This window comes from Microcaecilia unicolor, chromosome 2 (genome assembly GCF_901765095.1).
Source record: "Microcaecilia unicolor chromosome 2, aMicUni1.1, whole genome shotgun sequence".
NCBI lineage: Eukaryota > Metazoa > Chordata > Amphibia > Gymnophiona > Siphonopidae > Microcaecilia > Microcaecilia unicolor.
In genome coordinates this window covers 120,454,277-120,481,589 of record NC_044032.1, presented here as the reverse complement: position 1 = coordinate 120,481,589, position 27,313 = coordinate 120,454,277, and the positions used below count along the sequence as shown (strand labels likewise).

Sequence of the window (27,313 nt, the reverse complement as noted above, 5' to 3'; positions counted from 1 at the left end):
ATAGGTTGTGATGGTACTGACTCCCCATTGCTGAATTTCAGTTGGTTGATTTTGCTCAGACACATTACACAGTCATGCTTGTATGTTTGTGTGCCTTTTTTGACAGCTATGCTAGCACCCTAGCATCCGTGAAATCTGAAGTTTCATCTCAAGGTCAAGCATATTTGAACTGGAATGATACCCAGAACTGTATAGATCGGGTTAACTTAGAAGTGCAGGAGGAGCATGAACGTAAGTATTCAGATGGGATTGCTATAAATGTGGTGGAAGACAGAAAAAGAATACTTGATGATCTTTTCCCTCCCCAGAACTACTGTGCATTTTGTGAACTACTGGAATGTGTAATAACCTGAACAGGAATTTGTCAAATTTACATGTACGTTTTCTAAAATAGTTTTGTAATGATTATTGTATTGGTGCATTTTCCTTGGATAAGCAGAATAGAATCATTCATTCATGGGTGATGTTATCCTGAAGGCATGAGGTTGAATCTACTCTCCCAGAGTCTAGAAGAATGTAGAACTCCTCTTTGGACATGTGTGAGTTCTCCCTCCTGTGTGACCATTGTTCTTCTCCCTCAGTCTACATCATCTGCTTTCTCAGTAGGAGCAGATCTTCTCTCTTTCTCTCTCTCTCTACATTCAACTTCACACAAAGAAGACAGCATGATATTTATTGCAAGCATTCCCTCATCCACATCACGAGCCACAGATGGTGGTAGTGTTGCCAGGGAGTGGGAGTCTGCTGGAAATGATGCAAGTGGAGCAGTAGCCATTTTATCTCCTCACATGGTTCAGAAACTGTGCTTTCTATCTTTTGAGCCTCAGCTCTGACCCTTTTACTGCCGGGGTGAAATGCAGTAGCTAGAGTTTAGGTTACTGCTCTCTCCTCATCAGTCAGGCATAAAGAAGCAGAGGTAACAGTGCTTTGAGTGTGCTTTGACTTTCACTCCAACCCTTGCTGCAGAGGCACATCAGACAGCATTCCCTTGGTGGCCTGAAGAAACTGCAACATCACTTGAGGTAAAAATAAATAAGAAACAACCTCTTGGTCTGCCACTAAGCACTAGTCAAGCTTCCCTAACTACCAAACATTTAACTAACTGACAAGCTGTTTTAAAGAGAGATGTCAGCAGAACTTTGTCTGGGAGTCACCAGCATAGTCGAACAGTTATCGGGCTCTAAATTCTATGCTGATCAATGGGTGAGAACTCTATTACCAACTAAGATTATTGTATGATCAGCTCTAAGACTGCTATAGCCATCCCTTCAATACTTTTTTTGACCATCTGGTGGGTTCAGACATGTTGGAACTCCATTTTGCCTTGCGTCCCTTGAGATGGAGTAGTGTGTAAAATATGCAGGAGCTAATATTGCAAAACTGCATCTCGCAGCCTTATATTGAGGGCAATGAACTAAAATTGACACGAGTTCACTTCAGTTTCCAAAGACATTTTCTGATGTTGAACTACAATACTGAAGGATCACAGCCAGACTCCTAACATAGCAGACGAAGAGGGAATTTAAGAGATTCTGCTTTCAAGACCCTATTGTGCACACATGCAAAAATTATTGTATCCTTTACATCTTAATTTCATTATAGTTAAATCTCAAACTGTTTTGAGGGGACCCCCAGCAGGTCAAGTTTTCAGGATATCCACTATGAATATGCATTAGATAGTTTTGCCTACTAAGGAAGCAGTGCATCCAAATTGACCCTTATGAACATTCATTGCGGATATCCCAAAAACCTGATTGACTGTAGTTTAGAGGCCAACTGAATTTCGGTTTTGGTTCTGATTTGCATGAAATCCGGATTCCGATTTCATCCGAAAATGCCTGTACTTTTTCGGCTGAAACCTAGAACTCACTCTTCCCCCGGGCTACCTTAGGGAAGGCTCGGTGGTCTAAAAGCATCTTTGGGGGCAGAAACAAATCCTACTGATTTTTGTGCCGTTGAAATGGCTGCAGAGACTGCCACGGGAGATCCTGGTTGCCATTTTTCAATTGGAACCAGCAAAATCAGGAGCAAGTCTCCTACCCTCACAGATACAGCTCTTTTCACTGCCATTGTGTTTGATGAGAGCTTTACTCTTTGAGAGACCACTGTGTGGAGATTTTGCCTTTTAGACAACTAATCTAGGAACACGTATTGCATGACGATTTCCTAGACCCCTGATGCAGGCCATGTAGGTCGAAACACGAGTTGTCTGATCTCCCTGCTTTGCTTTACAAGAACTTTTCAATAAAAACTTTGTTTGGACACCTGCGAGAGGTTCCTTTCCTTTGCTCTACTGTTTCGAGCTTGATGCTTTCTCCTTCATGTAGAGCAATTTGCCTTCTGTTTGTGACTGACATGCATTTGCGTGCAGTTAGCGTTCAGAGCTGGCAAGCGTGTTATTACACACGCTCACTGGCTCTGATCATCGGGCGAGTGCAAACACAGGTGCTAGTATGGTGCTGTTGGCCTCTAGCGCCCGGGTTCACTTCTGATCATCAGCCCATTGGGTTTTACTTTGGTGGGGCAAAGTGAGGAGGCCGGTGGCTACGACAGTTGTCCCTTTGGTTAATAATCTTGTTCTTGTGCTGGTTGGTCCAGATATTAACTCTTTAACTGAAGGTTTTTACTTGGATTGCTGGGAGTATAAATTCCCCCATAAAGCGCACAAAAATTTTACAACAATTGCAGGGGGTGAAGGCTGTCACCCCACCCCACCCCCCCCCCCCCAAAAAAAACTGAGAGATCGGGAAATTTGAGATTAGAGAGACACTTAGTATGCGTTGGTGGTTTGGCCATGAGCGCAATTTGCAATGTAAACTACAGCTGCTGGAAATGCAAACTGCTCAATGAGATGCTTCACCAACAGGCAGTGAAACCCCTGGCCTATTATAGGTTTCAGTTGTATAAATATGGGAATAAAAGTGGTTCTCTGTTGGCTAAGCTGATTTCTTATAAAGTCAGATACAGTAGGGTTTTGACACTTAAAGGTGTGGCTGGCAGCCAAGTTACGGAGGATCACACCATTAATGCTATTTTTGTTTCTTATTATAAGAAGTTGTATGTTGAGCCTCTGGATGAGTGCCAGCGAATTTGTATCTTGAGGGAATGCCCCTTCCGTCTTTAACTCCATCAGAGTTATCTCATCTAAATGAGCCTGAGAAGGTGAGGAGGATCATTAGGCTGGGTGGAATTTTACAAGCTCATGGGAGAGGAAGTGGTGAGTCCCCTTAACTAGAATGTATAATATGATGATTAATGTGGAGGCTCCCCCCCCCCCAATCTCGTAGCTTGGCACAAATCATAGTTCTTCCAAAGCCGGGGAAGGACCCTTTAGTTCCAGAATCTTATAGGCTGATATCGTTGCTGAATTATGAGGCTAAACTGTTAGCCGAGGTTATGGTGAATAGACTAGCATGAGTGTTGCCATCTTTGCTTTATGAATCTCAGGTCGGTTTTGTTCAAGGAAGGTATATCACCAAAAATCTTAGAAAAGTCTTACTTTTTTTGGAGCAGAGAGAGCATGATGGGTCGGAGTCCCTTTTGTTCAGCTTCAATGCTGAAAGGCGTTTGACCAGTATGGTCAGACTTTTTATATGCGACTTTGGAGCATTATGGGTTTCGGGGTTGTTTGTCTCTGGGCTTAAGGCTTTTATTCTTGTCCTCAGGCTTCGGTGTTAATGGTTGTGCCTCTGATCCATTTCCCATTTTATGTGGTACTCAACAGGGATGCTCTCTGTCCTGCAAAGTTTTTGTTTGCCTCGAGATTCATTTTTGCGGGGATCTGCATTCTAGACCTGATATTTGTGGCATGCAGTTGGTTCTCCCTGTTTAAGGCGACTACTTTGTTGATGACATCTTGGTGCATATTTTGAATCCTAGGGAATCATTGTCGGCTTTGTTAGAACTGGTACAGGAGTATGGGGATATGTGGGGCTTTGATTAAATCTTCATAAGTCAGAGACTGTCCTTTCATCAGTGTCAGTTAAGGCCCTCTGGGGATCGATTTTCATTTTGGGCACAGCCTTCATTTAAGTATTTGGGTATTCATCTCCCCTTAGACGTGTCAATTATATCATGTTTTTGTGATGTTGGAAGCCACTCGACTGCAACTAGATAGCTGGCGGGGACTTGCCAGTCTCATTGTAGGGCATGGTCACCTCATACATATAGTCATATTCACCAGGTGGTTGTACTTGCTACAGACTCTTCCCATCAGCTTAAAGAGGAAAGATTTAGCCAGTCTATATCGGTTGTTTGCCCAGTTCTGTTGGGTGGGTTAGGAAATTGAGCTAGGGACGGCCTGGGGATTCCGGATTTTCTCTAGTATAATAGGACTTGCCTTTTATTGTATTTGAGAGATTGGATTTGCTTGAAGTGCCAATTTACTCCACTTGAATTTGAGCAGGCCTTTTTTGCCCCGTATAACTATTTGCATTTGTTTCACACTCCATTGAATCAGATTCCTGTGCAGTTGCGGTGCAGTGTGGTGCTTAAGCCAAAGTGGGAGGTATGGAAAGTGCTGATTGGGTTGTTGGGGGGCGGGGGACCCTTGGGTCCTGGATCTGCTTCCCCCTTAGGAAAATGGGGATTTGAACCTGGGATGGATAATGCAGTCTTTCTGGATTGGGAACATCAAGGTGTACCCTGTTTGGAGCATGTTTTGGCCACAGATAGGAGTATCCTCCCCTTTGCGGATTTTCAATGCTGTCTGGTAGTTAGTTGGGGTCAGAGATTTGCCTGCTCTCAGGTTTGGCATTATGTTGCTACCTTGTCAATGGGTGCGTTCAGACATGGAATGGGAGCCAAACAGAGAGATTTTTTTCATAATATTTTAGTGCAAGGAGTCTCTATTTCCTACATACATAAGACCCTTCAATGGGTACAGAAGGAGAAAGATTTTGAGGACGAAGCATAAATGGGTTAGAGATCTTGGTATTCCGTTGGATGGGTGGGACATTCTGGCTTCTGTTATCCCCAAACTGATCTCCGGGGCCTGGTTTCAGGAATGTCAGTTTGGAGTCTTACATAGGTCTTATTTTATGTAATATCAGTTCTTTAAAGCAGGGAGGGTGCATTCACCAACTTGTATTAAATGCAAGGTGGCTGATGCTAAACAGGAAGTTGCAGTAGAGAGGGCGGGATGCGGCAGAAGGAAAGCCATGGAGATGGCCTCTGACTCTGATTGTTGATGGCTACAGTATCCTGTATGTGAGACCTGTAGGGAAGAAGAGATTTTTACCACAGGAAAAAACGTTTTACCATTCTCGTGGGGCAATAAAAAGTTTTGTTGCCTTGTCCTGTTTGTGAGACCATCCAGTATATACAGGTACTTATTTGTACCTGGGGTAATGGACAGTTAAGTGATGTGCGCAGTCACAAGGAGCTGCAGTGGGAATCGAACCCAGTTCCCCAGGATCAAAGTCCACTGCACTAACCACTAGGCTACTTCTCTACTTCTAGCCAATCTTTGGAAACAAACAAAATAAATTATCTAAGCAATGGAATGGACTGAGGGGGAGGAGCATCATCGCAGAGGAGGGAGCACTGGCACATGCACAGGTTTCTTTTTTTTTCCCTAGACTCTTGGTGGGCTCTTTGAGACTAGATATGAGCTGGTGCCAAAAGGATGATTCACTATAGTAAACTTGGGTTCAGAATAAGTTATCTTTTTATATATATATATATATATATATATATGCACTTTAAAAAAATGCTAAAGTGTTTTAAATTGTTTTAAATGTGCTCAGACCATACCGTTTACACCCATTATATCCCCAAGAGGAATATGTGGTGGTGTCACAATGGAACCATCATTGCACATATGATGTTCCACCTCCTAATATTTGTGTATGTACATACAGCTGCGCCCAAGTAGATCTTACTCACCGATGTATGCGTATATCTATAATACATATGTATAAGTCATGGACTATTCACATTAAATGTTGTTAGACTTGAGCTCAAACCTCCGCCCATAAATTATGGTACATTTCATATTACCTTCTGATACATGGATAATAAAACATACAGTTCAACATTTGTTTAAACCTAAAGGAGGAATATGTTAATTCATGACACCCTGATTTCTCTTCCCCCACATATCTTACACAAACCAACCCACAATGCGATATACACACACATTCACATAATTATTTCACTTCCCTTGGGGTATATTGTGCTCGTGATTGTGCTTCATTAAAATCACATATCATTCATCCATTCCAATCTTGCCATCAAAATAACTCCCTTTTAACTTTTATGCATCTACTATTTAGCAAGAAGTGAGACAAATTTGTTGTTAGTGCTATAAACCTTATCTTCTCAATTTTAGGGGTCAGTGTACCAAAGTTTAAGGCTAATGCAGTGTTAACACATGTTGAACACACCGTAATACATGTTTGCATTGGTTTGTGAAAATAGCAACTTGGACTAATGCAATTAAAATGTTAATGAACTGAGTTGCATGCAAAGCAGTCCATTAATATTAAAACCAAGTTAAAGTTCTTTGCATTAATCCTCATTCCCCTCCTAAGTAAAGTACAAACTTAACTAACATCATCTCAAGGTGTAGTTAGTTTTTTGTACTTGTCTCCAATGACTAATAAAGGCTTGGAATGGGCTGACACCTTGCCTCTCTGCCCTCCTTCTCCTCCTAAGTGAAGGTACGTTCCAATGAGCCTTAAAACATGCCCTCTTTAACCTAGTCCAGCCTCAGATTGAGTAACAGTGCTGTCTCCCCAGCCTTCCCTGCCCACCCTCACCAACTCCCAAGCCTCAATGAAGGATGCGTTTCCCAGGCAGAACGAGCCTTCTCGGGCTCATTCTGTCTCCTGCTGTTGAGAAGACACCTCCTAACCATATCTCATCTACTAATATAGAATAAATGATGGCAGCAGAGAGCTTTCTCCTCCTCCCCTACGAACCTGCACAGCCAGCACTGTCTTGCATTGAGAAACTGGAAGTGGGTCTGATCTCTCCTGGTCCTATAACTTATTTCATGCTGTCAGATGGAGTAACTAGGGGGTAAGCTTTCATTCAGAGGGGATGGGGAGGTGTCATCATAGTCCATTTAGATCTAGTGGGGTAACAAATCAGCATTATTTGCCACTAACCACCAGATTTTATGTCCTTCAGTATATTTAGTGTTAAATCTCATATTTGATGACTGATAACATGCACACTAAATTTGGCTGTTAATTGCTAATTTTACTTTGGCTTAGAACAATAGTCCATTAAAATTGGAATATGCTGTGCTTGGCCCTGGTATGATACAGCCAATGATGTTAGTGTGTACTATAAATTGTCTTGCAGTTTTATATAGTTTGGCAAACATGCTAATTAAAGAGGAATATTAAAAAAAAAAGTGCCTTGCTTCTAGACTTGCACTAACTTTGAGTGACTGAAATGATCACTAATAAAGAGTGGCATCACTAATTGATTTGGTTTAAATACCCAGAGCTTTCATTTTAACCATTTCATTTTGCGTTTCAATGTACCGATGATTAAAGTTGGAATGACCTGCCCTATCCCCTCTTCCTTAGGGATTCTTGCAATTAGCCTCATTAATGAAGCCATTGATCAAGGAGATCCTGGAAATACCTTGAATGCACTGCTGTCACCCATGGCCAAGCTGCAAGACGTGACCCCGGCACATGCCTGGCACTATCAGGATGTCCTGCACCATTGCAAAGCACACAAGTGCAAGGTAGCGCAGTAAACTTTCATGTGATCACTATTTATTTCAAAGTTCCAGGCTGCTTTGTACACCAGCAGTTCTTTTACATCGGGTGTGAAGTGGAGAAAAGAATGCAAGCATGTTAACGGTTCAAACTGGTATAAGTCAGTGGCATATCTATGGGGGCCATGGGTGCTTGGGCCCTTCTAAATTGGCCCTGGGGTGCCCAGTTTGGCTGGCAGGGGTCACCAACCCCCACCAGCTAAAGTGTTTGTCCCGTGCTGGTCTCGTATTGCCTGGCGTCCTATCCTGTTTTCAGTCACTGTGCACGCTCATTTTAATGAAGCTGAGCATGCTCGGGACAAACGCTTTAGCTGTCGGGGGTTGGGGAAGGGAGTGGTGGCAGGGAGGAGAAAGTGGCGGCAGGAGGCGGTAGCGGCCGTGGGGTGGGGCAAAGGCGGTGGGGAGGTGGGCCAAAATGCACCCCCCCCCCCCCACCTTGGGCTCTGGCCTCCCCTCCCGTTGAAGTCTGGCTACGCCCCTGGTATAAGTATGTGGCTTGGTGAAACTGTGCACTTGGCTAGAAAATGCAAATCTCTCTCATACATATTCATAGTGGATATCCGGAAAACCTGACTAGCTAAATGTACCCCAAGGACTTTGTAGAGAACCCCTGAAATAGAGCCTCACTGCTTTTGTGAGAGGCAAGCCTAAGAGAAGAAAAGCCAAATGCCCTAACCAGTAGGAAGATATCTGACAACATCTTCTGCCTACTGGCTCCTCCTGCCACTTCCCTTTACCCTGTACCTATAAATACATGTTCTCCAAAACCTATGCACATACTTTTAGCTACTGAGCAGAGAGCACTTTTCAGTCCAGAAAATTTATACAGGTAAACTGCTTACTTACCTGGTCAAATCCCTTTAAAATTCTTCTCATGTTGTCTTATCTCTGTATCCTTTCAGTAGCACCAAGCAAAAGTAAATATCATTTTGTGCTCCTTTTTTTCATTTGCAATGTGACACAGATCTTTCTAGATTTATACCCCTGACAAACTATCTGAAAAAAAAAATCTCTCTTTAGAATAGTTCACCTTTGACATCACTGCAAAATGTGAAAGAGGCCTTCACACAGCAAGGATTTATTAGCAGTAATTTTGTCAGTAAAACACAGCAAGTGGATGTTAGTAAATCAGATTATGTTGAATGGGCAAAAATATTTATTATTGTTTTTAGTGGGAGACATTCTTGCTTGGTGAGATCCATTAGTACTTATTTAGGGCCAGATGCACTAAACCTAACGAGCCAGCAATGTGGTTTTTAAACTAGTTCTAGCCGATTTAGCTCACAAGTAGTAAACCGGGACATGCACAAAAGGATTCTCGGAGCCATTTTCCTGTCACGGTAGCAGCTAACGAAAACAGAATGCAAAGCTATTATAATGAGCTAATTACTATTATAATGTGCACGCAATGCAATGCACTACCCTTTCCAACACCATGCACAAAAGCAGTCCCTACCTTTACCGTGGAAATTTTAACGGGAGGTCTGGACCTGCCAGTTCTTCATTATCGCAAGTAGGAGAAAGGGAGAAACAAGGCAGGGAAGATGGAGCACAAAAAAAAAAAAAAGTACGCTAACTTACATGCAGACATTTTACTGGCAAGAAATTGAGGGGGGGGGGGGGGGGCAATACCAAAATGTAAAGCATAAAAGTGATGGTGACTTACCAAAAATGCAAGGAAGACAAGGGTCCATCAAACAGCGTCTGTGGGAAACACTCAGGGCTTGGTTCCACCCCCTGCTGTTCGTGCTGCTTCCTTCTATTGGCCGGCTGACATCCTAGAACGCCCATCTCCCTGAAGATGGACTCGCATTGGCTGGCTGCTGTCCCAACTCCTCCTCCCTGCAGGGCTTCCCTGATGACATCACTTTAGAGCTGTGAATTGATTGGTCCGAACTTCCTGGTGTCCCCCTCCAGTAGTGAGTGGGTGGGACATCCCAGTGTGACACTGTCCAATTAGTTTAGCCCCTCACTGTGGCATGCTTGTGGACCTACTGTGCAAATTAACACACTGATGTATTGCAGTGTAGTGGCCCACTTATGCCCTGATGATCATAAGCAAACGCATGTGCTCTCACCCGATGATCAAAGCCAGTGAGTGCATGTAACATACACTCGCCAGCTCTGAACGCAATGACCGTGCAAATGCATGCTAAACAGGGCATTACCTATTCCTCCCCAATGCTCCACAGGGCAATGCGCCAAATATTGGTGCTGCTCCCACAACAAACCCTGTGCCCTCTCAGAGCAGGGGTTAAGGTTTGTAGAGCATTGGGGATCTCTGTCCAGCATGCATTTGCATGCTTGTAGGCTCCCCAACCCCTCCCCCCAAAATGTGATCAAGGCCCTGGTAGCTATAGTGCTCCCCCTAGCCCCCACATCCCCAAGACAGTGACGGGGGGGCAGGAGGTCCAGCCCCCTGACATCCCCCTAACCCAACACCCAAAAAAGAAGCCCTGGTGGCCCAAGTGGGCTGCCATCCCAACCACCATCTTCCCTGGTGGTCTAGCAGAGCCCTCCCCATCCCTCCCGTACCTCTGATGGAGGAGGGAGTAGTACACTCCCTCCTTATCTAGTATTACCTTCAAAATGGTGGTGCCCTGCCCAGGGCATCCTGGGATGTGCTGAGCGGGGCTTCACCACATTAAGGGAGTTTCTATCTTAAATGGTGGAGAAGCCCCACCCCGCGCATCCCAGGATGCATTGGGCAGGGCACAGCTATTTTGAAGGTGGCGCTAATGAAGAGGGAATGTGCTACTCCCTCCTCTGTCGGAGAGGTATTGGGGGGAGGGCTCTGCTAGTCCACCAGGGAAGATGGGGGGTTGGGTTGGCAGCCCACTTGGGTCACCAGGGCTGCTTGTTTGGGTGTTGGGTTAGGGGGGCTGGTGGTCCACTGGACCTCCTGCCCTCCCCCCTTCATGTTGCTGTCTGGGGAAAGGGCTTAGGGTGGCAGATGGTGGAGGTCTCCTCATTAACAGGTCCTGGATTTTGACAGCCCAGACCTGGTAAACTAGTGTAGGAGGATTGTGCTGAGCATATTTTCAGGCACACTCCTCTCACACTTTTCCCATATGATCAGAGCTATTATCTCTGATCATAGGGGCGGTATAGCTCCGCGCTGTTCCAGCACTATTTTTAGAGTGCTGTTTGGAACAGTACGGGGCTTCTGATCATCTGCCAATTAGTGCAGGGCAGATACTGAAGAGAGAAACCACCCCACTTTCCAGATTTGCACTGGCTGCTGGTGGTTGTTAGGGCCTAAGCTCAAGATTTTGTCATTTCAAGCAGTTCAGGGAGTTGGATCCTTCTGGTTTATCAGCTTGGTCTGGTATGTCCCTGGACCTGCCCTACTCAAAGATTTACTTCAATTAGGATTGATGAAAGTGTGGAGGGTCCTATGCCTTCTCTATAGTAGTTCTTGTTAATTGGCATGAACTTCAGATTGTATTTGGGGGGAGGGAGAGAGGGGAGAATCAAGTTGAGACATGGTACTTTAGCCTGCAAATATATTAAAGCTGCGGGGATTTAGTTGCTTTTCTCACACCGTTGTTTGACCTTCAATTTTTTTTAATTATTTAGTGTTATTTAAATGATGTGTATGGAAATTATCCAAACCCTTTCATAAACCCTGCTAAGCTAACTGCTTTTATCACATTCTCTGGCAACGAATTCCAGAGTTTAATTACACATTGAGTGAAGAAATATTTTCTCTGATGATTTGTAGTAGCTTCATTGTGGATACCTTAATCCTTGGTATTTTCATTCCACTCCACGCAGTATTTTATAGACCTCTATCATATCTCCCCTCAGCCGTCTCTTCTCTAAGTTGAATAGCCCTAGCCTCTTTAACCTTTCCTCATAGAGAAGTCGTTCTATCCCCTTTAATATTTTTGTTATTCTTCTTTGTACCTTTTCTAATTCTACTATATCTTTTTTGAGATTCAGTGACCAGAATTGCATTCTAGGTTTGGTCTCATTATAGTAACATACATAGTAGATGACAGCAGAGAAAGACCCGCACGGTCCATCCAGTCTGCCCAACAAGATAAACTCATATGTGCTACTTTATGTGTATACCTGATCTTGATTTGTATCTGTCATTTCCAGGGCACAGACCGTAGAAGTCTGCCCAGCACTAGCCCCACCTCCCACCACCTGCTCTGCCACCCAATCTCCTCTAAGCTTCTGAGGATCCCTTCCTTCTGAACAGGATTCCTTTATGTTTATCCCTTGCATTTTGAATTCCTTTACCATTTTCATCTCCACCACCTCCCACGGGAGGGCATTCCAAGTATCCACCACTCTCTCTGTGAAAAAATACATCCTGACATTTTTCTTGTCTGCCCCCCTTCAATCTCATTTCATGTCCTCTAGTTCTACCGCCTTCCCATCTACAGAAAAGGTTCGTTTGCAGATTAATACCTTTCAAATATTTGAATGTCTTATCATATCACCTCTGTTTCTTCTTTCCTCCAGGGTATACATGTTCAGGTCAGCAAGTCTCTCCTCATACGTCTTGTAACGCAAATCCCATACCATTCTTGTAGCTTTTCTTTGCACCACTTCAATTCTTTTTACATCTTTAGCAAGATACGGCCTCCAAAACTGAACACAATACTCCAGGTGGGACCTCACCAACGACTTATACAAGGGGCATCAACACCTCCTTTCTTCTGCTGGTCACACCTCTCTCTATACAGCCTAGCAATCTTCTAGCTACGGTCACTGCCTTGTCACACTGTTTCGTCGCCTTCAGATCCTCAGGTACTATCACCCCAAGATCCCTCTCCCTGTCTGTACATATCAGACTCTCACCGCCTAACACATACGTCTCCTGTGGATTTCTACTCCCTAAGTGCATCACTTTGCATTTCTTCGCATTGATAATAATCTCATTTTTTGTTTTCCATTTCTTTCTTAATTCCTAGCATTCTATTCTTAGCCACTGCTGTACACTGAGCAGAGGGTTTCAACTTATCATCAACAATTGCACCTATATCCTTTTTCTGAGCGATGACTCCTAACGTGGAATATGCATCACTTTGCAGTTGCTCACATTAAATATGGTCTGCCATTTGGATGCTCAGTCTCGTAAGGTCATCTTGCAATTTTTCACAGTCCTCGAGATTTAACAACTTTGTGTCATCGGCAGATTTAGTTACCTCACTAGTTATTCCTATCTCTAGATCATTTAGAAATGTTAAAGAGCAGCAGTCCCAGCACAGACCCCTGGGGAACCCCACTATCTACTCTTCTCCATTGAGAATACTGACTTAAACCCTACTCTGTTTTCTATCTTTTAACCAGTTATTAATCCACAATAGGATACTACCTCCTAACCCATTACTTTCTAAGTTTTCTCAGGAGTCATTCATGAGGTACTTTGTCAAATGCTTTTTGAAAATCTAGATACACAGTATCAACCCATCTTTTTACCTAAGCCTTTAGTGGGTCCTGGGTAGTTTGTATGCTTCTGTTCTTAAGTCTAGTGACTGTTTCTCTTTACTATGTTATTGTTCTGTTCCTGTTGTCCTTTCATTTTATCACATTTTTCCTTTGTTTTTTTATAGTTATTGTACACTGCTTTGTTTTGCCTGGTATTAAGGGTGGTATGTTAAGCATTAAAAAACCATAAACATCACAGATGCAAGATGGAGCCCTTGATTGCATAAATTATGAAAAACTTTGGGCTGCATTAAAAAGTATGATAGTTCTCTATCACAACCTATATATTTGATTAAGAAGAAGAAATAGAATGGCTCAAAATCAGCAAAAGTATATACTTTCTCCATACCTCTTCAATCTATATGCAAAACACATCATCAGAGAAGCAGAATTGTATGAAGAAACCTGTGGCGTGAAAATTGTTGTGCTGCTGATACCAGTTACTGGCTGAAAGTGAAGATGATCTGAAACATTTGATTATCAAGATCGAAGAACACTTTAGCATGGAGAAGATAGATCTTGACATCTGGTAAAATCAATAACTTCATCCTATAGTAGACAGCTTCGACATCCTTGGATAATAATCAATATCTATTTCTATTCATGTTTTATATGCTGCCAACTCTTCCAAAGGACCTGAAGCAGTTAACAAACAGAATAAGCCTTCACATAAAATGGAATTACATTTATGGCTCAGTTTACTAAGGTGCACTAGTGTTTTTAGTGCATGTACAAAATTAGCGTGCGCTAACTGTGTAGGTGCCCATAGGAATAGTGTGGGCGCCTACACAGCGTGCGCTAAAAGCACTAAAGTGCCTCAGTAAACGGGGCCATTAATTAGCTATAAGTTACATCGGACAAGTACAATTATGTTATAACTCAAACAAAAATGTTTTTAAGGCCTTTCTAAAAGCAAAATATCATGGAATGGGTCTAATGTCTCGAGGGAGATCATTCCATATTGAATAGGAGGAGTAGCCTAGTGGTTAGTTCAGTGGACTTTGATCCTGGGGAACTGAGTTCGATTCCCACTGCTGCTCCTTGTGACTCTGGGCCAGTGGCGTACCTAGGGTAGTTGACACCCGGGGCCGGTCATTTTTTAACACCCCCCCCCCCCCCCCAAAATCCAGTACTAGGCATACCAAGAATACAAAACATCAGGACCTATAGAGCGATTCTACCATACCATAAGCAGTAATTTCTACGAGTCACACAAGGAAAAGGAAAGCATCTTAAACACTACAGTGAGCACTAGAACATCAATTCACCTATTGTAAAACGAAACCAGACAGAATAATACAGATCGTCGATCCTGCACAGTCAATGCCAACTGAAAGCCATGTCTTTTTCACAAACACAGATATACCCTAATCCACTATAGAATAAGTAGTAATATTTAAACTTTCTATTTAGACAAAATTAAACTGAACTCCCAAGATGCCAGACTCTGCATACAATGCAACACCACAGAAACAGAAAACGTCCCCTAGTACTGTGCAAAATATAAAGACGACAGATGTAAATTTGAAAAAACTAACAAATACCAATCACCACTTTACAAATTAACAAATAGAAATAAAACAAATAATATCATTTTATTGGACTAATACATTTAGCTTTCAGAGACCAAAATCTCCTTCCTCAGGTCAATACAGTATAGTGCTGTTACATTATCCTATCCTGACCTGAGGAAGGGGGTTTTGTTCTCTGAAAGTTAAGTCAAAATGTATTAAAATTAGTCCAATAAAAAGATGTCCTTATTTACATGTTCTACTTATAAACATTTATTAACACAGCTACAATACTATATCCTAAAGCAAAATAATTAAAATATATATTTACAGTTTGTTGTCTCTGGTTTCTGCTTTCCTCATCTTCTTTTCACTGTCTTCCTTCCATCCAGCATGTCTTCGCTCACTCTCTGCCATCCAGTATCTGCCCTCTCTAATGTCCCTTCCATCCAGTGTCTGCCCTCTCTCTGCCCCTTCCATCCACTGTCTGCCCTCTCTCTACCTTCCATCCACATCTGCCCTCTATCTCTGCCCCTTCCATCCACCATTTACCCCAGTCTTCCTCTTTCTCTCTCCCCCTTCCACCCACCATCTGCCCTTTCTCTCTGCCCCTTCAATCCGTCTGCCCTCCCTCTCCCATCCATCCAAGGTCTGCCCTCCCTCACGCTCCCCACTTCCATCCAGGGTCTGTCCCCTCTCTCTCTGCCCCCTCTTTTCAGCCCCTTTATTCCACCTGCCCCTAGTTCCAGCCCCAGCCCACATCTCCCACCTGCCCCCCTTTTCAGCCCCACTATCCCACCAGTCCCCAGCCCTTTTCTCCCATCAGTCCCGAGCTTCAGCCCCAGTCAGTTCTCCCTGTCCCCTTTAAAGCCCCCAGTTTCAGCCCCTGCCCCGTTTCAGCCCCCAGTTCCAGTACTAGCCCCCTTATCCCAAATACTCTCCTTTTCAGCCCCCAGTTCCAGCCCCCTTCATCCACCACATGCCTTGCATCCCCCCTTTTCAGCCCCAGACCCATTCTCCCACCTGCCCCAGGCATGGACCCATTTTCCCTCCTGCCCCCTTGTCAGACCCCCAGACCCCTTCTCCCATCTGAGCACTCCCCTCCCCAATCCCCTTCTCCCCTATGACCACCCCCACCCTCCCCAATCCCCTTCTTCCCTTCTTCCCTCTGAGCACCCTCCCCAATCCCCTTCTCCCCTCTAAGCACCCTCCCCAATCCCCTTCTCCCCTATGAACACCCCCACCCTCTCCAATCCCCTTCTCCCCTATGAGCACCCTCCCCAATCCCCTTCTCCCCTATGAGCACCCCCACCCTCTCCAATCCCCTTCTCCCCTATGAGCACCCTACCCAATCCCCTTCTCCCCTACGGTATGAGCACCCCCACCCTCTCCAATCCCCTTCTCCCCTCTGAGCACCCTCCCCAATCCCCTTCTCCCCTATGAGCACCCCCACCCTCCCCAATCCCCTTCTCCCCTATGAGCACCCTCCCCAATCCCCTTCTTCCCTCTGAGCACCCTCACCAATCCCCTCTGAGCCCCCCCTCTCCCATCTGAGCCCCCCCTCCGTCGAGAGGCCTGAGCCCTCTTCACCCTAAAGCCACCACCCTGCTTTTTTTTTTTTAATCCATGCAGCGATGCAGGCAGCGCCTCGCGTCTGCCGTGCATGAACTGAAAAGAGGAAATCGCTTTGCTGACGTCGGGCCTTCCCTCGCTTGTTGTCCCGCCCTCTTTTGAGGTAACTTCCTATTTCCTCGAGGGCGGGACAACAAGCAAGGGAAGGCCCGACGTCAGCAAAGCGATTTCCTCTTTTCAGTTCATGCACGGCAGACGCGAGGCGCTGCCTGCATCGGCGATCGCTGCATGGATTTTTTAAAAAAACTGTCGGCTCTCGCAGAGCACCCCCCACCCGCTGACACCCGGGGTGGACCACCCCCACCGCCCCCCCTTGGTACGCCACTGCTCTGGGCAAGTCACTTAACCCTCCATTGCCCCTGGTTACAAAATAAGTACCTGAATACATGTAAACCGCTTTGAATGTAGTTGCAAAAACCTCAGAAAGGCCTGCACGTATGTGCAGGACGTCAGACTCACAGAAACAGAAGCCTGCGCGGCCGCATTGCTGACCTGCAAGGGCAGCTAGTGGAGTGTTGCTAATGGAGGAGTAGCCTTTTGGTTAGTGCAGTGGACTTTGATCTTGGGGAACTGAGTTTGATTCCCACTGCAGCTCCTTGTGACTCTGGGCAAGTCACTTAACGCTCCATTGCCCCTGGTACAAAATAAGTACCTGAATACATGTAAACCGCTTTGAATGTAGTTGCAAAATCCTCAGAAAGGCAGTATATCAAGTCCCATTTCCCTTCCCCTCATGAACCCTTTTTAAATGTATGTTTTTAGATATGGGATAGCCCATTTGTAAAGTGCATAAGAAATGGTTACGCCATCCAACAGCCAGAAAAAAAACAAAACATCTGTTACATCTTCAGAATTGAAGCCACAAATTGCTTTAAACACCAAGCAAGCTAGTTAAATCTAATCTATTTTTTAATAGGCAACCAGTGAAGATCTTTCATGAAGCTAGACAAAGAATCAAAGCGACCTCTACTATATATCACAATAACTGTTGTGTTTTGTAACAGTTGTTTCCGATGTTGCAGTTTAACTGAGATGCCACCATATAAGGAATTGCAATAATCTAACAGTGGCAACAAACTTGCCTGGGCCAAGAGCCTAAAATTATGTGGGTGGAGTGATGCTCTGATTGCACCGCTAACTGTATTGATCTGTTCAGTATAGGACAGATTTGAGTCTAAAATAATCCCTAACACTTTAGACTGACTTTTAGTCATCAATTTTTCACCCGTTGATAATATGAGTTCTTTGCATCAAGATCTGTCTACATCTCCAAACCATAATATTTTCATTTAGTTTTTATTTAATTTTAAACAATGATCAAATGCCCACCTATCCACAATAGAAATATAATACCTTAAGGAGGCCAAAGTATCCTCTAAATTTTCCAGGAAAGAGCACAGCAGTCAAAAAAAAATCCAACAAACTATCACTCTTGGCAGAATAGCTATGAAGGGCCTAAACAAGATAGAAACAGAGATAATGTTGGCAGATAAAGACTGTATGTCCTATCCAGCCTACCCATCCATTCCATCTACCCCAGTGTTTCCCAAGTCCAGACCTGGAGTACCGCTTATCAGTCAGGTTTTCAGGATATCCACAATGAATATGCATGAACTTGATTTGCATACACTGCCTCCATTATATGCAAATCTCTTTCATGCATATTCATTGTAGATATCCTGAAAACCAGACTGGCAAGGGTTACTCCAGGGCTGGACTTGAGAAACACTGATCTACACTATCCCTTTCTCTACTTTAGAGATCATGTGTTTTTCATAGTCTCATGAATTCACATACAGCCTTAATCTCCACCACCTCCTTCGGGAGGCCATTCCATGCATCCACTACCCTTTCCGTAAAGAAATATTCTTTAGGTTGTCTATCCCCATTTACTTTCATCTTCATTCCAGAGCTCTCTTCAATTGAAAGAGACTTTACTCCTGTGCATTTATTCCATGGAGGTACTGAATTAGCATAGATATTGATATCATTTGTCCCTATACGCTTTATGATGACCACTGGCCATTTTAGTAGCTGCCCTCTAGACTGTCTCAATCTTGTCTGTATGCAGAAATCTCTCCACATTCAAAAAGATTGACTTTTCCAAGCCATGGATGTTAAAAGCAAGACAGGAAAAAAAATGCCTTTGAATCACAGTCCTGGATGAAACCTAAGCATTCCTTAGAAGCTCAAATGACAAGACTTAACTTTCATACTTTGGTTATATGCAAAGAGATCTTTTAAAGAAAGACACCATGCATGGTAAGGTTGAAGGTCGCCAGCAATGTGACAGATCATATAATAACAGCAGCTATGGATGCCACTCTGTCAATAATTAACTGCCTGACTGAAGACCAAGCACAGTTCAGGGCAACTACACAAGGTTGCTATGTCGACACCAACTAAAAGGAACTTAAGAACAACAATATAAACAAAAGTAGATATTGGGTTATTTTGTGGTAATAAACAGCCACAACGACCTGAGTTTCCTTCACTTTACACTTTGGAATGGTCCAGTGACTCTCACTGACTATAAAAATGAAAGCGGATCCAAAGGTGTCCCCCACCCCCCCAAAAAAAAGCCATTCATTTACACTTAGGAAAGAGAGAAACTTCTGGTCCAATACCCTCGGTAGGAAAAATGGTTTTCATTTTTTTTATATCTACTGCATATGCACACTTTTAAATATGAAAATACTAGAAATATACAGATTGAAAAACAAGGCATAAGATCACATGAGAATTATAACTCCAAGGAGCTGTTCCTCGGCAGTCTTTAGCACAGCCGCTTTAAAATATACATGACCATCACCAGAAACAAAAAATGAGGTATTAATGACTTCTGTTAGAGCAAACAATTTGTACAACCTCATCCTTTTATGTGAAAAAATGAAAAAGGTGCAGAAGTTCAAAATGTAACTTTTTCAGGCTGCTGATGTGGACCCATGACATGAAACTGGCCGTCCTCGACAGGGGTAGGTTGGTTCCACTACTTTAGTCACCTTTTCCCAGAGATGAACACGTATAATTCTGACAAGCTGTTGGCTATGACCTTGGGCACTGCTCAGCAGACACTGTAGTTTCCATATAGAGCATAATTTGACATCAGTTTTATCCCTTCTCACACACCAGTGGTGATCCTGAAATTAGCCATCCAGGCAGGCCGTGTCCTCTTTCTGACCTCTGGCAATGGGCACTGCTAGTGATTTGTGGGGTGGATGGGTGAGGGAGAGTAGCTGAGAAATAGCTGTGGACAGGAATCCCCAGAAGAATGCCAAGCAGATGTTCTGCCCCAGATCAGCCGCCTCCTTGTGCTGCTCTGAAGTGTGCTGCCTTGCAAAAACATTCTGGGAAAGCTCAAATTTCTCAGTCTCTAGCTGTAAGTGTTTTACTACTGGAAGGTTGAAGGGAAAATTTGAAAAGGCTGTCTTGAGTCTCTTCTCTGTTGATTGTTTAAATTAATGAGCCTGTTTCTCACCCTTTATCAATAAAATGTTTCTGTTAGAAGGTCGTTTCACAGATTACCCTGGGTGAAAATCCCCGCCTCCCCCACCAAACCTTCATAATGGGTAAAAGTACATATGTGCTTCCTCAGCGCACACATTCGTAGTTTGGGGGAGGGAGAATAATTAGTTATGCATTTACAATCATCTGGATAATATGTATGGCGCCCAAAATTGGGTGTCATTCCAAGATGTTCACCCAATTGGCAAAGGATCTAATTAGTGCCAATAATTGGGTGCTAAGTGGCACTAATCAGCGTCAGTTTGTAATAGCGTGCAACCCAAAAGGGGGCATGGCCTGGGAGGTGCATGGGCGGCTCAGGAGAGTTCCTAAAATTTGGAAGCAGTGATACAGAATACCAGGGATGTGCACTCAAATTGGGCACTGGGAATTACACCTGGTTTCAGCAGGCGCAAGTCCTGGCTGCCAAAATTAGCACTCGGTGCTAATCTATAATGGGCGCTCATCTTTGAGTGTCTGTTATAAAATAGCATTGATCGCCAATTTTTGAGCACTGTTTACTGAATCTAGCCCTATGTGTGCACTAATTACCCTAATCTGTTACCCCTTCAAATATTAGGCACAAATGCTTTGAGACCTTCTAAGCAGCTTTTAAAGGGGAGCCATCATTTCTCTTTAAAGCACATTTACAAAGTCCATGCATACTTAACTGAGTTTGTACTTTCCAACAGTGTGCCCTATTAAGTATCTCCATGGGTACAGCCCTGCTTTGTAAACTTTTTTTTCTTTTTGAAAGTCAAGCATGCAGCTGTGCTCTGAACAAGTTATAATTTTTCAATACAGCGCCGGTTGTTACTCCTTACAAGGAATTACAATAATCAATGTGTGGCAAAATTGTAGCTTGGACCAGAAGTGTGTGAAATGCTTTGCAAGAAAAAAAAAAGGGCAAACTGATCATAGTCTCATTTAAAAACAAAACAAGAAAACGTTTCTTGACAACATTGTTAACTTGAGGCTCAGACATCAATCAGAAGTCCAGAATGACCCCCAAGACCTTAGATGTGGATTCAACCATAATAATAACACTGCTCTGTCCAGACTACAGCCCTAGGAACAACTTTGAGCAGATTGCAAAAAGTAGGCAAACACTTTTTTTTAATTAAAGCCCCTTTTCTTTAAAAAGAGGTTTTACGCTTGGAAAAAAGCATTATAAAATTACCCCTACCACATATACAGAAGTAGTTGTATACTTTGCAAGTGCATGCCAGAGACTGTATGCAGCAATGTGAATATCCAATCGCTGCTCTTGCTTTCCCTTCCTGGATCTTTTCCCCACCTTTTGAAAGAGCATGTGCATGTTTACCTGCACTGAGAGGAAGACATTTTTATGCAAGTAAATGCATGATTACCCTTGTGCATAATTATGGAAATTTATGTTCGCAATAGTTTTCTTCCATCTGCCAGTGACCTTGGCAGCGTAAGTGTATAATCCGGTAACTGCTTTTGTTAGTATTCAGAGGAGGTTACAGGGTGAGAGAGGTGGTTTGCCTTTTGGCTGAAGTATCTAACCACCAGCTCAGTCAACTGTCTCATATCATTGCCAGATGTTTTGAGCACACTTTTTTTTAATGAAAAAGTGAAGTCAAACACAGAATGTTAACTATTCACAATTGTCTTTATTCCATGAAGAATGACTTCCCTCTCCAACTACAGCAAACAGTTTGGTGTTTGACAGTTTCACTGTGGTGATCTGTGCATGCACTGGGGTAACTGTCATGTTCTAATGTGCCCTAGCACATGTGTGTAATAGCTGCCCTGACAAACAGTACACACCAGTGGCATGTGCCTCAGACTAAAGGGGGTCCGCTGCATAATGCATCTGGCAAACTGGCGGAGCAGTGGCGATTCCAGCCCCTAAAGACGTTGGCACACCCTGAAGGGTGAGGATGGGGGGGGGGGGGGACATGGCACACTGAGGACTGAGGGTAGAGCAATGTTTGTTGGTGGGGAGGGATCAGGAGCCAAATGAATGGAGACAAGTTCTGAATGTTTTCCTTAGAGAGAGAGGGCCCTGATTGCATCCGTCATTTAATGATGGGTTTTGCTGCTAGCTGTGAGGAGATTTCTTATGGGAGTTACAGATGTATTAGTCATCTCTTCTGCTCAAGACAAAAGTGCGAGTTTGTACTTTTCAGTGTGAGCAAAGGTCAAGGTGTGAATCATTTCTCAAATTTTCTTTTCTCTTGTGAACTGAAGAAAAACATACCTACTTTGATAGCGTAGCAACAAAAGAAATAAATAATTGGGGCATGGTCCCTGCCCTGCCTGAAGGGAAGAATTAAAAGCTCTGGATGATTGGAAGAAGATCCCAAGGTTCTCCAGTAGAGTTCCTTGAAGGAGAGGGGGAAGGACAAGCTTGATGATCTAGCAGAGAGGGTTAGGCTAAACTCCACTGGGCTGCATAAATTCCCCCTAGAGCCTGAGGGGGGGGGGGGTGTACCCCAGACCAGTGGAAGTTTGGTGTGAGCAAACTGTCAGAAGCTGAACAAAGTACAGAGGAGGCACAGTGTCCTCAGCCTTGCTGATATGAAGGGTGATGAATTAACTGAAGAAGGTTCCTGCTTAATTGGTTTATTTGAATTTTACTGTTGTGCCTATTCAGCACCATAAGGAGTGTAATGTAGCAGGGAGCTATTTAAACTTAATCCCTTTGTACTGAGATGAAGCAAGAGAAGTGGGGAACAGTTTGTGACCTGCATTAGTGATTTGTTTCAATTTTCTTTTCCTTCAAAAGCAGTAGCTAAAAAAAAAAAAAAAATGTTTTTACTGCTTATGACTAAGGCCCCAATGCTCTAGCACGCATGTTATTTAGTGTCTAATGCACAAAAGGGTTCACAGTAGCAGCTTATCTGTTAATCTTATACAAAAGTATTACGACCTCATTAGTATTAAAATGAGGGTTGTGTCCATCTACCAGCAGGTGGAGATAGAGAGCAAACTTTTGCCTCCCTATATGTGGTCATGTGCTGCCGGAAACTCCTCAGTATGTCGATATCAAAGCTCCATCCGCAGGACTCAGCACTTAGAGAATTACACCCACGAAGGGACACACTGCCCAGCTCACCACCGCCGAAACGGGGGAGGGGAATTAACCCAGCTCATCCCCACACAAGTGGGGGAGGGGAATCCGTCCAGCTCATCCCCGCGGAGCGGGGGAGGGACACCACACCCGCCGATGCGGGGGGATCTGGCTTATCCTGCAACCGCAACCGCGGGAGGAGCTGACTGACCCTAACACCGCCGAAGCGGGAGGGGTACAAAGCTGCCCTACAGCCGCACGAAGCGGGAGGGAGTGCCGGCAGAATTTATGTCTCAATCCAGCCCCGTAAAACGGAGGGGAGAGGAATGCAGCAGCTCACTGTAACACAAACTCGTCTCAACTCTTGAAGAATCCAAGTGAAAGAACTTGAACACGAAGTCTTTCTGAAATAACTGAAGACTAAACTTGAACCTGAAATGCAACCAGAATAAAAACAGAACAGATATCTGGGAGGGGCTATGGATTGATCAGCTATGATTAATGGAAAGAAAATTATCAGGTATGATTATACATAATTTTACCTTCCATATCATCAAGCTGATCAATCCATAGACTGGTGGGTTGTGTCCATCTACCAGCAGGTGGAGATAGAGAGCAAACTTTTGCCTCCCTATATGTGGTCATGTGCTGCCGGAAACTCCTCAGTATGTTCTCTATCTCAGCAGGTGGTGGTCACACACAGCAGCAGCTCTGGCTAGGCCTCCAAGCCTAATCCTTAGGTTTTGTTGAGGCCTGGGGTTGAGGGCTCTTTTGAGCAAGTGCAAACCTGGTGGTACCAGGTCCCTCCTTTTCTCCCACCTCCCGCTGGCTCCGTTTAAAAAAAAAAAAAAAAAATATTTTTAAACGTCTTTAAAGGCGTTTAATTCGACGTTTCTTTAAACGTTCATTGCAGCTACTCACTGGGACACCAGTTCGTTACAGCTCGGAGCGGCAAGCAGGTAATTTTACCTTTTTATAGCGGGCAGGGGGTTCCCCGATTCTTCTCCTCGTGGCAATGGCGTCGGAGGGCGAGGGCGCAAAGGGTCGCTCCCCGGATCGCTTCTAGAGGGGATGCGGGGGTTTTACAACCTGATTCGCCCTTGATGGGTGATAGTTTAGTGACCGATGAATGTCCCCGGTCGTTCCTCCGGCGTGGCGGTTTTTTCCCGCCATAAACGCCCATCCCCCGCTCCTCGCCTCCGCCATCTTGGCCGGCCACGCGGCTCGGACGGCTTCTTCGGGGCCGCCCTTGAGGTTGGAGACATTAATGCCATGAACGCCCTTAATTTGGGCGACGGCACAAAAGCGGCTAAAGTTAAGCGCCGTTCTTCCCGCGCGGCTCCTTCACGGAGTTTCGCGCCGGACGCCATTTTGGATGCGCAGCATATCTCTCCCCCCGCTATTGCGAGCGCCGGTTGAGAGTGCGTCTAGGGCTGTTGCCCAGGCTGCGGAAGTGCACAGTCTGGGGGGTTTCTCCCCCGAGTTTGTTTTGCTGCTGCATCAGGCTTTCCTCATGCAAAACGCTGCCCCTGCTCCCTCTTCTGATAAAGAGGTTGAGGTTCCCAGAGGTAAACGCCCTCGGGTTGATTTCCAGGCCTTGGAGGACTTTTGTCTCCTCCGATGTAGATGAGGGCAGCGTGTCTGAGGTCTCCCAACGATCCTTTGCGGATTCCTTGGAGGAGATAGATCCCCGCTCGGATGGAGCGGATGACCCCTCTGCAGCGCGGCTTTTTAGCCCAGAGGATTTGCCCAACCTGTTGTTACAGGCCATGGACACTTTGAAGATTTCCTCTCCGGAGGACGTCTCTCCCTCAGCCCCTGTTGGCTCTGCCATTATGCTGGGGACGAAGCGCCAGCCTAGAACCTTCCACGTGCATGATGCCATGCACACCTTAATTGCGGCTCAATGGGATGTCCCGGAAACGAGCCTTAAAGTGGCTAGGGCTATGTCCCGCCTCTATCCTTTGGCTGTGAGTGAACGTGAGGCCTATCTGTGGCCTACCGTGGATTCTTTAATCACTGCGGTGACTAAGAAAACGGCGTTGCCGGTGGAAGGTGGCACGGCCCTAAAGGACGCCCAAGACAGAAGATTGGAGGCGGCCTTAAGGTCGTCCTTGGAGGCAGCTGCTTTAAGTTTGCAGGCCTCAGTTTGCGGCTCCTATGTGGCCAGGGCGTGCCGGACTATGGTGCAGGGGGCTTCCCCCTCGGATCATTCCTTGAGGGCTGATTGGCCAGCCCTGGAATCGGGCTTAGCCTATTTGGCAGACTTGCTGTATGATGTCTGGAGAGCCTCAACTAAAGGCATGGCTCAGACAGTCTCTGCGCGGCGGTGGCTTTGGCTGAAGCATTGGTCTGCTGACCACCCCTCTAAATCCCGCCTGGCTAGATTGCCTTTTAAAGGCAAGCTGCTCTTTGGGGTCGAGCTGGACAAAATCGTGACCGATCTCGGCACGTCTAAGGGCAAGAAATTACCAGAGGTCAGGGCTCGGGTTAGTACTCGTCCCGATACCTCCATACCGCCCGGGCAAGTCGGGTTCCTCTGCCCCCTCTTCCTTCAAGAGGAATTTCTCCCCCAAGCAGCATTCCTTTCGCAGAGACCGCCGTCCCGGAGGTGCTCCCTCCGGTCCTCCCCAGGGTCTCGAACCCAATGACGGGGCCTTGGTCCACGCCCCAGTGCAGATTGGAGGACGGCTGTCCTCGTTTTCTGGGCGAGTGGATCACTATAACTTCAGACGCGTGGGTGCTGGAAGTCATCAGAGACGGCTACAAGCTAGAGTTCTGCCAACCCTTAAGAGACGGGTTTGTACTCTCTCCCTGCAAGTCTCCGGTCAAGCTGTGGTAGTGCAGCAGACCTTGGACAACCTGATCCGCCTGGGTGCGGTCGTTCCGGTGCCAAAAAATCAGATTGGCAAGGGACGTTACTCCATTTACTTTGTGGTTCCAAAGAAAGGAGGTTCTGTCCGGCCTATCCTCGACCTCAAAGGGGTCAATCGGGCCTGGAAAGTGAGGCACTTTCGCATGGAGACTCTCCGCTCTGTTATAGCGGCAGTGAAGGCAGGAGAGTTCTTGGCTTCCTTGGACATCAAGGAAGCGTACCTGCATATTCCCATCTGGCCTCCTCTCCAACGCTTTCTGCGTTTTACAGTCCTAAGACGACACTTCCAGTTCAGAGCCCTCCCTTTCGGGTTGGCTACTGCTCCGCGGACCTTTTCCAAAGTAATGGGGGTCATAGCGGCCTTCCTGCTAAAGGAAGGAGTACAAGTCCATCCTTATCTGGACGACTGGTTGATCCGAGCCCCCTCTTATGCAGAGTGCGGCAAAGCTATGGACCGGGTAGTTGCTCTTTGAGCTCCCTGGGATGGATCATCAACTGGAAGAAGAGCCAGCTGCGCCCGACTCAGTCCCTGGTGTATCTGGGAGTTCGATTCGACACCCAAGTGGGCAGAGTGTTCCTGCCAGACAATCGGATTGTCAAGCTTCAGGCTCAGGTGGACTAGTTCCTAGTAGCCTCTCCTATTCGGGCTTGGGACTACGTGCAGCTGTTGGGCTCTATGACGGCCACGATGGAAGTAGTGCCCTGGGCCAGGGCTCATATGAGACCACTACAGCTATCTCTGCTGCTGCGCTGGACTCCGATGTCGGAGGATTATGCTGTGCGCCTTCCCGTGGACCCAGCAGTGCGCAAGGCGCTGAGCTGGTGGACGCAGACAGACAAGTTGTCTGCAGGATTGCCTCTGGTGACCCCGGAGTGGATTGTCGTCACGACAGACGCCTCTTTGATGGCTGGGGAGCCCACTGCTTGGGAAGGACAGCGCAGGGGCTCTAGTCTCCTGCAGAGGCAAGTTGTCTATCAACCTCCTGGAACTCAGAGCCATTCGCTTGGTGTTATTGGAGTTCATCCCGGTACTCGTGTTGAAGCCTGTACGGGTCCTGTCGGACAATGCCACGGCTGTGGCCTATATCAACCGCCAGGGAGGTACCAGAGCGCCCCTCTAGCCAAGGAGGCTATGAGTCTTTGCCAGTGGGCGGAAGCGAACCTGGAGCAGCTTTCAGCGGCCCACATTGCCGGAGTCATGAATGTCAAGGCGGACTTTCTCAGTCGCCATACCTTGGAGCCCGGAGAGTGGCAACTATCTGCTCAGGCGTTCTTGGACATCACGAAGCGCTGGGGCCAGCCGAGCCTAGATCTGATGGCGTCATCGGCCAATGGCCAAGTGCCGCGCTTTTTCAGCAGAGGACGGGACCCTCGATCCCTGGGAGTAGATGCTCTTCTCCAACAGTGGCCGACACAAGAGCTCCTCTATGTGTTCCCGCCCTGGCTCATGTTGGGCAGGGTGCTAGACCGGGTGGCAAAGCATCCCGGCAGGGTAATCCTGGTGGGTCCGGATTGGCCCAGACGTCCCTGGTATGCGGACTTGTTCAGGCTCTCAGTCGACGATCCTC

At 45.6% G+C, this 27,313-nt stretch overlaps 1 protein-coding gene across 5 annotated transcripts in view; it reads left to right on the top strand.

Moving 5' to 3' along the window:
• IQGAP2 (IQ motif containing GTPase activating protein 2) overlaps positions 1-27,313 on the top strand; it is a 589,818-nt gene that overhangs the window by 379,560 nt on the left and 182,945 nt on the right. For all 5 annotated transcript variants that reach the window (XM_030193260.1, XM_030193262.1, XM_030193259.1 and 2 more), the window contains 2 exons: positions 107-231; positions 7,542-7,705. In XM_030193260.1, coding sequence (XP_030049120.1) covers positions 107-231; positions 7,542-7,705 — 289 coding nt within the window. The remainder of the gene's footprint in view (positions 1-106; positions 232-7,541; positions 7,706-27,313) is intronic.